This window comes from Xyrauchen texanus, chromosome 12 (genome assembly GCF_025860055.1).
Source record: "Xyrauchen texanus isolate HMW12.3.18 chromosome 12, RBS_HiC_50CHRs, whole genome shotgun sequence".
Lineage (NCBI taxonomy): Eukaryota > Metazoa > Chordata > Actinopteri > Cypriniformes > Catostomidae > Xyrauchen > Xyrauchen texanus.
The window spans coordinates 40,666,378-40,680,095 of NC_068287.1; the positions used below are offsets into that span (position 1 = coordinate 40,666,378).

The 13,718-nt window shown below is 37.6% G+C and overlaps 1 protein-coding gene across 1 annotated transcript; it reads left to right on the forward strand.

Moving 5' to 3' along the window:
- Positions 1–5,829: 5,829 nt before the first annotated feature.
- LOC127653184 (DNA replication licensing factor mcm5-like) lies at positions 5,830–13,691 on the forward strand. The gene is made up of 16 exons (XM_052139764.1): positions 5,830–6,132; positions 6,753–6,879; positions 7,029–7,157; positions 7,336–7,508; positions 8,651–8,806; positions 8,882–9,051; positions 9,131–9,302; positions 9,397–9,508; positions 9,634–9,777; positions 9,939–10,004; positions 10,157–10,333; positions 11,182–11,294; positions 11,394–11,522; positions 12,727–12,869; positions 12,992–13,119; positions 13,285–13,691. The coding sequence occupies exons 1-16, from the start codon at positions 5,963–5,965 to the stop codon at positions 13,384–13,386; spliced, it is 2,211 nt and encodes a 736-aa protein (XP_051995724.1). The 5' UTR covers positions 5,830–5,962; the 3' UTR covers positions 13,387–13,691.
- Positions 13,692–13,718: the final 27 nt, after the last annotated feature.

Sequence of the window (13,718 nt, forward strand, 5' to 3'; positions counted from 1 at the left end):
AACCTGCACTGGTCTCCCATTCTCTTAGGGCCATCTACTGCGCCTATACATGCGATCATGTAAGCCCATTTATCGGTCCAATGGCGGTCTCCAATAATACGTGTGAAGGTCTCTGCGCGTTACTGTCTTTCTTTTTACGCAACACAACAAGATTAAATGAAACACATTTTCTCGTATACCTCGTTATTTCATCTGACTCCATAAATGAAAAAGGTTTTAATGATATCTGAGCATCATTAAAAGTGTGATTGTTCTTTTTAACTCTTTAATTATATTTTACCCTTTCAGATCAGGAAACTATGTCGCTTTGAGGTCCTCGCATGTTTTTCTCTTTTATGAGGGTCTCATGATCACAAGCGGCCAGTATTGGATCATCAAACAGAGGTAATTGCTATATACCTGAGATTGGTTACGTTCGCGTATACACAATCAAAGATACTTCAGTATAGCCCCCATGGAATTGCATACACTTTAATTTAACTTAACGTTTTCTTCAGTAGAGGTCACGGCCACTATTACAGATTTTGTTACTGTACCATCACTGTTACCCTCCTCTGGGGCTGCGTCCTGTACCATCATCACTGCTGCAGTCACTGCTCGCAGACCAACAGGGAAGCCCTTTGTGGTTTTTGCAGCATCAACACTTTTAGTAACCTCATATGCGCTCTCTTAAGTCACACAAAGGCCAGGAAACTCATAGAAGTACTTTGATATGAAAACATACTATAATATTGAAAAATATACTATATTCACTCCTTTAAGACTTATAAAAAGTCTCACCTCTATTGCCCTAGGAGTAAGTAAAAAGATCTTATCTCCCTAGTTAAGTTCTTTCTGGAGGGTAACAGTAATCAAAACAAATCAACTTCTTGTATAAAGCATGTGCATGCTGATTTAGCCTTGCATTATGTGACTTATTTCAGTAGATTAACAAACTTCAGTGATTAAGCAATATCAGCAAATGACTCCGCAGGATACATCCCATGGTGCCAGAGGAACTCACAGACATTTCCGGTAGTCTAGAGCTCTATCTGGTGGTGTAGGAGCAGACAGCGGGTTTTTAAACCACCAGTAGATTCTTGCTCTTGCTGCTAAGTACTGAGGTGCTCGTCGATCCTTTTCTTTATTTTGTAATGTCTTATTCTCTGGCCCTTCAGTGGTACTTCCAGTGTTTTAAAAGTTTATAAATGCATATAAATTTCATCCTACATCCATTTACTCAGTTAATAGTACTTTAAGAGATCATTTAAACAACAAATTATATTTCTAAAACATTTAAAAAGTTCAAAATAAACATTCTTAGCATTCCCTTTGAATTCTGGTTACATTACCTAGTAACATGGATAATGATCTAATTCAGACCCTCATCATCCCCTTTCATAATCATTGCTTGATGAGATAACAAACATAATTTTAAAAGGAATTATAACTTCAGGAAGTGGTATATGCCAAAATAATAAACATAACATCCTCTATCTTCCTGCCTACTCTATCCAATCTAAAATACTACCTCATTTTGTAAAGAAAACACTATGAATATGCTGTCTCCCTTGCTAACCAAAAACAATAGAAAAGAGAAAATAAAGAGTCAAAATAAAAGGCTCCCCTTCCCTACCACTCTTGTGTAATTCCAGGGATTTTCCAAGAATTCCTCCTGCTCATCCAGTCCAGGGCATGTGGGTTATACAGTGGCCCCAATGACATCATCTGTTTAGCTGCAGCATTGGCCAGCATTGATCTGAGAAGAGGCACAACACAACAAAACAACAACACAAATAATAACAACAGCTATGGCTAGTATTACTCCCACTCCAGGATCCAAATAGTTTGTCAAACCAATTTCTAACCAAGCCATTTTACTTGTATGTTTTAGTTGGCCTGTAGGCTTTCAATGAGTCATCAATGAATCTTTGCTGACTGTATTCTTAGTAACCTTTTTTTATTTGTAATCCATACAAATATAGACTCAAAGCCTGATTTTATGTCATCTCTGGCTTTAAGTTCATGTGGTATATTTCTATATACCACATGCAACTATTAGGTTGTGGCTCTTTGGACTGTTGGTTCATTGAGTCAGAATTTCAGATTCTTCATGGGTCCCATGTCAACAACATTGTTTTCCACCTTTTCAGCTGGTCATCCTGACTCAACTTTCTTCAGTGATGGCAACAGCATGACTATTTCATTTTATATACATAAAGCACACTGTAATCACCTCATATGGTTACATGTTTTATATTAACTAACAATCATTACTTTCTGCATTCATTTGATTAGTATATTAAATGATTTCCCTTATTACAGTCATTGGATACACACATTCTTGTAAGATAGGAAATGTGTGCATGCCCACATACATTGTTTTTATTTTTTTTTTTATTTATTTATTATTTCGATCTCCATTAGCTGCACACGAGCAGCTACTCTTCCTGGAGTCGATACAATCCAACATGCCGCTTACAAGACTTTTACATCAATATTCAATGCATTACATTTTGCAAAACAAAACACTAATGCAACAAAGATTAAAAACACAACACCCCACACACCCATATACACAAGACCTATTTTAGTCATAATTCTAAGATATGAAATAATCTTTTGTTACAAAAATACAATTTGGCCATGATACTGTAAGCAAGAATTTATAGTGGAATAACAATTTACCATTCGCAATACATTTTAATTTATGATCAAATGCCTTTTTAAAAGGACTTTAAACTGATGTTTACTGTGTGCATTAACAATGTCTCTGGGCAAAGTATTCCAACCGAACATGGCTTTATACAACATTGTTCTCTTTCCATAATTTGTTTTTACTTTGGGTAGTATAAACCTACCCTCTGTAGCATGTCTAGTGGCATAATGGTGCTCATCAGAATTAAGTATGGCCTACAATAAAGTACTTTTGGTAATTTAGTTAAAATAATGTTCCTTGTTAAAGTTAGCAAGAAACTGTAAATCTTTCTTTTACCTTTAACCAGGACAGTGTGTTATGCATCCAGTTCACATTAGTTTTAATTGGACACTGAAGTACACATCGCGCTGCTCTATTTTGGACCATTTGTAAATCTGTTATATATGTCAAAGCAGGACATGACCAAACATCTGAGCAATAATCCAACTGTGACAATACAAGTGATTTCATAACATCTGCCCTCATGTTAAAAGGCAGCATGTGAGAACACCTTCTCACCATAAACAGACCATTGCATATCCTGCGCACAACTATACTGATATGCTTGGACCATGATAAGTGGTTGTCGACTTCGATACCCAGAAGCCTCGTCTGTAGTACCTGCTCAACATACATATCTTTAATAACTAGATTCAGTTTGGGTTCACTCAACAACATGTGTCTGGTACCAAAAACAATACTTTTTGTCTTGCCTACATTTAAGACTAGCTTATTATTTGTAACCCACTCTACTACAGCCTTTAGTTCTTCCAATAACACAATTTCAAGGTCTTCAATAGTTTTGTGAGATGAATAGATAGTCGAGTCATCAGCGTACATAGCTATTTTTACTTTCTTTAAGACTAATGGCAAGTCATTTGTATATATAGAAAACAGGAGTGGTCCTAAACAACTTCCCTGTGGTACACCACAGTCAACTGCTCTTTCGTGTGAAAAACTTCCATTGAAAAAAACAGTTTGCCTCCTATTTCCTAAATAACTTTGAAACCAAATTGTTGCTGTTGAGCTGAAACCATAACATTGCAATTTGCTTAGTAAAAAATTGTGATCAATCAAATCAAAAGCAGAGCTAAAATCTAACAGTACAGCTCCTGCTAACTTTTTATTATCTAATGCTATTAGCCAGTCATTTGTCATTTGAGCCATAGCAGTGGTGGTTGAATGACCTGCTCTATAGGCATGTTGAAATTCTGTATTTAAATTATGATCGGAAAAATATTTTTGAATTTGTTCCACAACAATCTTCTCCATAATTTTACTTAACGCAGGCAACAGACTAATCGGTCTACAATTGGGTCCACAGAAAGTTGAAGATGTATTTTTTGGTAATGGTACAATTTTGGCTGTTTTCCAAGCCTGAGGATAAACCCCTATATTTAGACTCAAATTTAAAATATGAGTAATAGGGACAGCAATTAAACTAGCAACAGATTTATACAACTTAGAATCAATATTGTCCAAACCAGATGGTTTTTCCTTACATTCCAATAGTAATTCTTCTACCTTTTGCACTGTAACATTACCAAACTGAAAATTGCAGTTCTTTTCCTGCATAATGCTGTTCCTTATTAAGACCTCTGCTTTTATATTTTCAGTTTGTTCCATATCACCCCTTAGTTTATTGATTTTATCACAAAAATAATGATTTAAATGATTGGCAATATCCATTGGCTTTGTAATAAAATAACCCTCTGATTCAATAAATGCTGGGATAGATTTAACTTTCCTTCCCAACATCTTGTTTAAGACATTCCATAATTTCTTACTGTCATACTTCTCATTTATAATCAAATTTTTATACATAATTTCTCAACTTTCAATATACTTGCCAATCTGATTCATAACTAGAAATATTTGCCACTTTTTTAGCCTCATGCCTCTCTACCATACACTCCTTAAGTTTATTATCAATCCACCCTGCTCTAACTTTCCTCACTGTTCTCTTTTTTAAAGGGGCATGTTTATCACTTACTTCTAAAAACAACTTAACAACTTAAAAGGCTTTAACAGCATCATCAGGATTGTCACTTATCAGGACCTCATCCCAACAAATACTACGGACATCCCTTATGAAGTCATCTTCAATAAACTGTTTATATGATCTTTTTACAATTATACTATGTCCACCCTTAGGAACTTTAGTTTTCCTCACGACTACTATTAAATTGTGATCACTACAGCCAACTGGAAATGATATAGCTTTGCTACAGAAATCACCAGAATTTGTAAACATATGGTCAATTAGAGTAGATGTTATAGATCCATCACTCCTACAGCATATTCTAGTTGGATCGGTCACAAGTTGTTCCAAGCCACATGCCTCTGTTACAGAGTAAAGCTTGTTTCTTGAAGAACATTGTAATGATTTCCAATCTATATTAAGGTCTCCCATAATATATACTTCATTTAGACTATCACACACATTATCTATCATAGCACATACATTCTCTAAATATGCTGAATTAGCATTGGGTGGACGGTAACAACAGCAAACTAATAAGGGCCTTAAATGTGGAATATGATCTTGAAGCCATAAAGCTTCAATCTCAGAAGTCATTAAATCCACTCTTAGTTTAACTGGTATATGCTCCTGTATGTATATAGCAACACCGCCACCCCATCTCCTTTGTAGCACTAAATAACAAATGGGTCCTCTGCCTCCTCCAGGCAGGTGCCAGGCAGAGTCTGGCTTTGTAACAATTAAAAACATTAGATCATCCCTTTAGTATCTATACACAATACGCAGTTTATCACGTCTTCACATTCAATTATCATTTTAATGTTTCAGTTTTAGTACATATTTTCTAGTTAGTAACATAAATCAATCATCATTTGTTTGGAGGCATACATTGTTTAAGATTGTAACACACATATATACCGTTTAAGATTGTAACACACAACAACATGCTGATAAAACTGAAAGCCGACTTCTCTGCTTTCAACAATGCTGATATTTCGCGCCAAATTAGAAGGGAAGTTCCGGTTTGCTGCACTCCTCTTTGTGTATTTCCCGCCAGCACACCACTTTAGCACCTCCTTTTTAGTGACGTCTACAGACGCATCGGATTATTGACCAACACGCACCCCGGATATAGAGAGTGGGCGGAGTCTGACTTCAGAGCCAGGCAGGGCTAAACGGTTTCCCGCGAAAGTCAGTGCGTGGTCTTATTGATCCTGACTGGAAAAATAAGAATTTATTTAACAAATACAGCACGTTTTATTTTATATTTTATTACAAGAGGTTTGTCGCACAATATTTGAAGAATGTCCGGATTTGATGACCCAGGAGTTTATTACAGTGATAGTTTCGGTGGCGGTGAAGCCATTGGTGATGAGGGAGTCGTGAAACGCAGCCAGATCAAAAAGAGATTTCGTGAATTTTTGAGGCAGTTTAGAGTCGGTACCGATCGCACTGGATTCACCTACAAATACAGGTATTGTAACCTTAAGTGTTAACTTGGTTACATCGAGGTGATTCTTCAACGCACAAAGAACTGTTGTTATTCGCATATATATATATATATATATATATATATATATATATATATATGTTTTTTTTACATTATTGTTTATAAATGATAATTATATTTTTCTGAAGTTACTTTTTCTCCTTCAAACATCTTTTTTTACTCTTACCTTTTGAAGTATGTGCGATTTGCGACCGAATCTTTCTTATAAGACGTTTTTTTAATGATTCAGTCGAACCGATATATATATATATATATATATATATATATATATATGTATATATATATATACAAATGTGTACACTAATTTACATAACCTGGTAACAAATAGGGATATTTATCAAAATATTTTAACTACAATAAAAGGCTTCAGTTCTGAAAACACTTCAATAATGACAAACGAATCGCTTCATCATGTTCAAGGATCAGTGAATGAACTGTTTGAACGAACCGACTCATCCAAATTTGACTCCCAATCCTGCTTTGCTGTACTCTCATCAATTTATGAGATTTTCAGTAATGAAATGGATCAATAATATGTACCTTACAAAATTATGTTAATTGTATAATTACATTTTTCCCCACAGAGATGAACTCAAGAGGCATTACACACTGGGAGAGTTCTGGATTGAGGTGGAAATGGAGGACTTGGCCAGTTTTGATGAAGATTTGTCAGACTCCCTGTACAAACTGCCTGCCGAAAACCTGCCTTTGGTGAGGACAAGCCTAAACTATATAAAACGAAATAACCTCTGTAAAATAGACAGGATATTATGAGAAATCTAGAGGCCTTTTCTAAAAATTGATGTTTGAGTAGTGTTTGTTTATTTGAGTTGAGTTTACTGATGCTTTGTGATTGGCAGTTGGAGGAGGCAGCGCAGGAAGTGGCTGATGAGGTCACACGCCCGCGACCTGTAGGAGAAGAGACTGTACAGGACATACAGGTCATGCTGAAGAGCGATGCCCACCCGGCCTCTATCCGCAATCTGAAAGTGAGCAAATTGATCCGTTCATTCAAATATTGCAAATGCAGATGTAAAGCAGATTCAGAAATGCACGTCAGGATACTTATGGATGGCTTTGAAAGCTACTGTAATGAAAGTTATGTAATTAATTGTGTTCCCCTAGTTTCTAATTGTTCTGATTGCCCTTTTTGTCTATCATTTGCAGTCGGAGCAGGTGTCGCGTCTTGTCAAGATTCCCGGTATAATCATATCCTCTACAGCAGTGAGGGCCAAGGCCACCAGAGTTTGTCTTCAGTGCCGCGGCTGCAGGGCAGTTATCAGTAACATTCCTATGCCACCGGGCCTGCAGGGTTACGCCTTGCCCCGCAAGTGTAACACGTGAGTGTTTCGGCAAACGTATAGCTTTAGATTCATAACGTACCTCCAAACTAGGGATGCACTGATATAAAAATATCTGGCATATATCGATTTGAACAAAACCCCCATAGGCCGATACCTTGCCACTTACATTATTTGGCATCAAATCTCTCTTACTTTGGAATTATGATTTATAAATAACAAAGAGGTACAAAAGCTTTTTTACTGTTATAACAATAAATATTTTCAATTGGACATGGATCGGATTTGTTGAACACATGACCGGCCAACATTTTAAAGAGGACCACTATGAAAGATAAATAGATAAATATAAAAGCATGATGATTTATATGAAAAAAATTTTGCACTTCTGTTTACATATATGTACTGTATATGATAGAACATAATAAATACAAACTATGCATATGTTGGGCAATTCCACGGAAATGTCAACCACATCATGGAAAAATAACAAGTTTAAACCATTAGAACAAACCCCCCATTTAAATTCTGTATTATAGTGCTATAAAAGACAATGGATACCGCCATCCAGAGAGCGGCACTTGCTCACACAGCATTAAATGCAGAAACACAGCCTTTTAAGGTTTAGTAATCACACAAAGCCATGTTGCGATTTCATTCTTTTTTCAATAAATCACGTAGTATTAATGGATATATCGATATCTCAGAAGTCAAAGTCTGCTGGTTTCAAAGCTTTTTGAATGGTTTCCCTCATTATGTATTATAAGTGATACATACATGTACTATAAGTAAGTGCAGTTTTCACAACTGTCATGTCCTTTTATGTTGTTGTTTTTTTTTCTGCATTAACGTGAGATGAGAAGGAATACAAATGTATTACATGTCCTTAGGAGTACCAACCCTTCTACATACTGTGTCTATCAAAGAGTTTTTGTAAAGTGTGTTACTTATTAATTATAAATAATTTAAAAAACCATCGTTTTCTTTTCTGTATTTTCATGTTATAACCGATATGCCAATGGTTTTAATTTGGTCAATAAATTGGCCGATAAATATCGCCAGCCAATACATCGGTGCATCCCTACTACAAACATTGTCCAAAGCCTTTCATTGGGTCTAAATGTTAAGAATAAGCATGTTTCTATCCTTTAATTTCCTAACCTCTTGTCTTTTTCCCACAGTGAACAGGCGGGCCGTGTTAAGTGTCCCATGGATCCGTATTTCATCATTCCAGACCGTTGCGTGTGTGTAGACTTCCAAACTCAGCGTCTGCAGGAAGCTCCTGATGCTGTTCCTCATGGAGAGATGCCACGACACATGCAGCTCTATTGTGACCGGTATGTCCCAAAAAAACGAGGTATTCAACGCAGGATGCGTTCACATGTGTCTCACGCCTCTTTTGTCATTCCCAGATACTTGTGTGATCGTGTTGTACCAGGAAACAGAGTAACCGTCATGGGCATCTACTCCATCAAGAAGGTGGCGCAGACCAAGGCCAAAGGTCGTGATAAGGGGGCGGGTGTTGGCATCCGATCAGCATATCTGCGTGTCGTTGGCATTGAAGTGGATACTGAAGGAGCAGGTGAACATGGGTGAAGAATTGAGGACTTTAGCTAGTCTTGGGTTGAGAAACGCATCACTCTTTTGGCATCTTCCTTCAGGTCGTGGAGCCTCTTCATCAGTTGCTCCTCAGGAAGAAGAGGAGTTGAGGGCTCTTGCTTCCTCTCCCTCTGTCTACGACTCGCTCGCTCGCTCTCTCGCCCCGTCTATCTATGGAAGTGAAGATCTGAAGAAGGCCATTGCATGCCTTCTGTTTGGAGGTTCCAGGAAGAGGTGAGAAAGCTGATGGATACTGGCACTTTGCATTGAAACAAGAGATTTGTATGTTTAACTTACGGTTCAATATTGATAATACAACATATGTTAGGCTGCCTGATGGACTGACACGCAGAGGAGATATCAATTTGCTGATGCTGGGAGATCCAGGAACAGCAAAGTCTCAGCTGCTGAAGTTTGTGGAGAGATGTTCTCCAATCGGGGTAAGGATCAATTCAATCGTCTTAGTTAATATATAATTGCAACATTTTACGTTGATTCCAATGATTTATGTGTACTATAATGGCCAATATGTGTTACAATTAACATCTCTTGTTCCCTCTATTAGGTGTACACCTCTGGTAAGGGCAGCAGTGCAGCTGGTTTGACCGCCTCAGTGCTGCGAGACCCCAACACTCGTGGTTTCATCATGGAAGGAGGTGCCATGGTGCTGGCTGATGGTGGAGTAGTGTGCATCGATGAGTTTGACAAGGTTGGGCTTCAGAGAGTCTTCCGGAGTTTAGTTTTGTGCTTGACATGAAATCGACTTGTCTTGATTTGTGCTTAGTTTCCTTCCAGTAATGTTGACAGTGAATCTGAAATGCTAGAGCTTTGTTCTGTTTAGTATTTTAAAGTTTATTTCTTCTTTAAAAGATGAGAGAGGATGACCGAGTCGCCATCCATGAGGCCATGGAGCAGCAGACCATCTCTATTGCAAAAGTACAAACACCATTTTTCACCTAATTGTTGCACCAAACAATAGAAGCTTACTGCCTAATCAAACAAAGTCTTAAACTCTACATCATTGTTTCTTGTCCATTGCCGCTTCAATGTTTACTCTTTTGGTAGCTTAATTGTGTTTTCTCTCGAAGGCCGGCATCACCACCACTCTGAACTCGCGCTGCTCTGTGCTGGCCGCCGCCAACTCTGTGTTCGGACGTTGGGATGATACGAAGGGGGAGGACAACATTGACTTCATGCCCACTATCCTGTCGCGATTCGACATGATCTTCATTATCAAAGACCAGCATAATGAACAGCGAGACATGGTGGGTGAATGAGACAGTCGTAGGAGTAGTTACTATAAATGGCTAATAGACAGAAAAACTGTCCGTGTCATCTTTTATTCTAAATCAAGATTTTAAGAAAGTTTGCATAAGTGTATCAGGGTAATTGTATATCTGAAGGCCAAAGTATACTTCGATTGTCCTCACTGATGATCGCAACGCGCACAGTATGTGTGACGCAAATTTGGTCATCAGCACAGTAGGGCTTGGCAGTATGGCTAAAAAAAGATAATTGTTCAGCCTACTGACGGTATTGGATATAACTCCATAATTATGAATTTGCTCTGAAATGGCTCTTGTTTATTTTTTTCAATTGAAAGATCACTGGATCATTTCATCCAAAAATATATTGTAGCCAAGTAGATTGAGTTTATTAAAGGCATTGTTGGCAAGTATACCCAGGCCTTTAGGTCACCACTTTGAAGTTTTCACTATTTTAATCTGCTTTTTTTGCCCTCTTGTTCAATTAAAATGATCATATGGTGTAAATAAGTACAAATATTCCATGTAGTCTCAATTAAAATGGGGTTATAAACTATTTGTAACTATTTAAGAATTATACATTTTTTAAATAGATTGAGTTACAGCATGTCAGACCATAGGACGATGCTTGAAATTGTATTTCCGTCTAGCCCACTATAAACCAATCTGCTTCTTTAGCTACTACAAGTCTGAATCATGAGTCATGACGGCCATATTTTGATTTGGGGAATTTTACAAGAAATTGATCTCTTAACCTGGTCTCTAACATTTATTCTTTGTTGCAAATTTCCCTTAGTGCAAATTGTTGACATTTACATTATATGAGCTAATTCATATGTGTTGTTTAGACGTTGGCTCGGCACGTTATGAACGTTCACCTGAGCGCCCAGACCCAGACTGAGGGTGTAGAGGGAGAGATTCCTCTGGCCATGCTGAAGAAATACGTTGCCTATGCCAGAGTGTAAGTCTGGACCTCACTGGATAAAACCATTGATATGTCATTTTGCAATGTTGACAATCAGAGTGAAATACATCAAGTGACGTTATTTTTACTAAACAGGAAATGTGGGCCGCGTCTGTCTGCAGCTGCTGCAGAGAAGCTGAAAAACAGATACGTGCTTATGAGGAGCGGTGCGAAGGAGCATGAGAGAGAGAGTGACAGACGTGCGTCCATTCCCATCACTGTCAGGTAACTACTGATTTCAGTATAGATGGATAGATCGTAGTCAGTCGAGGTAGTGCATTTTGCCAATAAGATAACTAAGGTCCACCAACAACTTTTCCACCAAAAGGCTGATAACTGATTAATCGGCCGAATCGTTTTTTTTTTTTTCAATTTATAGAATGATAAAAAAAAAATCTTAGTCTTTTATTTCTATGAAGGGAACAGACATTGAGGCTACAAGAGTTCAAAATGCAACCAAATCTCAATAAGACCAGAAAAATTATGATTTAATGCATAATAAATTACTTTCAACTATAAAGAAGTCTGAAATACACCAGAGACTCTTATTATAAATGACAAGACTTTTCTATCTTACAATGCTCTATATGCAAATATTTACCAAACTATTCTTTTTATAGCCTATATATTCATTAGAAGATGTTTATTTATGAGGAATAAAAAAAATGAAGTATTGGTATAAATTTATGACTAACTGATAGTTTCAAAAAGCAACCTTTGAGACCAATAGGCCTCTAACATCAGGGACTCTTATTTTGAAATGACAGACTTGGCAATCTTACACTGATGCAAGTATTTACCAAATTATGCTTGGTATAGCCCATAAATTCATTTGATTAATGAGGAATAAAAAAATTAGATATCCGATAGTTTCAAAAAGCAACTTGGCACGATGAATCGGTAAAATCGGAAGTGGAGCACTTCCGGTATGGAAGTGCTCCACTCTAGCGAAGTCTAGAGAACACAAGTAAACTTTGGTTCCCACCAAACAATAGTTCGGAGCACAAAATGGAGGAGAAACTAATTATTGCCGTGCCGGGTTTTCCCGTAATAAAACACTGATTTGACCCATTGCACTACACAACCAGGAACACCATTATTATTACAAATCTATTTTATTTTGGTTACAAACAACCATCATTTATTTACTTTCTGCCATCGATCGATTTCTTTAACAATAAAAAGGTTTCATGAGGATATACGCTACTTGTGACAGGTCAGCAAAAATATCCCGTTCGACATGTTTGGATGTTTTGCGGCCCCTTTAAATATAGTTCACAAAACCAGGCATTCCATATGAACGTCCACGAATCTTCGATAGCGTTGTTGGCAGGGCAGCCAGAGCGAATTTAGACGCTCTCACCACCTCTGATCTGGACGCACGGTAATAGATAGATGTTTATTAATACATACATCTTGTCTTCCACAGGCAGCTTGAGGCTGTGGTGCGCATTGCAGAGTCTATTGCTAAGATGAAGCTGCAGCCAATCGCTGGAGAGGAAGAGGTGGACGAAGCCCTGAGGCTCTTCCAGGTGTCCACACTAGACGCAGCCCTCTCTGGCAGTCTTTCAGGTACTTTTTGAGGCAGAGAAATGTCAAATGGTGCATACGATCCCTGAATCTGTTGACCTTTATACTTACCTGCCTATGAGTTGAAGTGGATGGTGTAATATAGTAGTGCTGCGTGTTTGTAGGTGTTGAAGGATTCACCTCTCCGGAAGATCAAGAGATGATCTCTCGCATAGAGAAACAGCTGAAGAGACGCTTTGCTATTGGCTCACAGGTGTCTGAGCACAGTATCATACAGGACTTCACCAAACAGGTGCGTCACAATTTACCAATTTTACTCTACAAAATAATTTTTAATATATGAGCCATTTAGTGCGATATATACTGGAAGCCGAGTGAATTCAGACATCCATACTTGGGTTTTTAAACATGTTAAAACATTTGCAGTTAAATGCTCTTCTTTTCTGTCTCTGAGCAGAAGTATCCAGAACACGCCATTCATAAGGTTCTTCATCTGATGATGAGGAGGGGTGAACTGCAGCACCGCATGCAGAGGAAGGTGCTTTACAGGGTCAAGTAGAAACCAAGGTTGTGTGTGTTTGTTAATCACTTACTGTTAAAAAGGAACCTGGGATCTGATGGGCATCTAAATGCAGACATAGGCTGATTTTGATGGACAACACCAGAACAATTCAGATTTATTGTATATAGTTGGCTGGACTTTTTTTTTGCTTCATATATCCTGTATCAATCTTATGAAGTAATGGGTAAAGTATGATTTAACTTCCTGCAGCGTATGCAGGACTGGCAAAAGCTTATCCCTTTTCAGGATTCATTACAGAAGATTTTGATCTGTCAATGTAGGTTTTCAGTTCTTATAAAAACGAATGTTTCATTGAATGAACAATCTAA

Bases quoted from the DNA above. Each gene is read 5' to 3' on its own strand.
- LOC127653184 (XM_052139764.1), top strand. From the start codon at position 5,963: ATGTCCGGATTTGATGACCCAGGAGTTTATTACAGTGATAGTTTCGGT. The intron at 7,158-7,335 runs GTGAGCAAATTG...TATCATTTGCAG, and splicing joins CCTCTATCCGCAATCTGAAA to TCGGAGCAGGTGTCGCGTCT. The intron at 12,870-12,991 runs GTACTTTTTGAG...GCGTGTTTGTAG, and splicing joins CCTCTCTGGCAGTCTTTCAG to GTGTTGAAGGATTCACCTCT.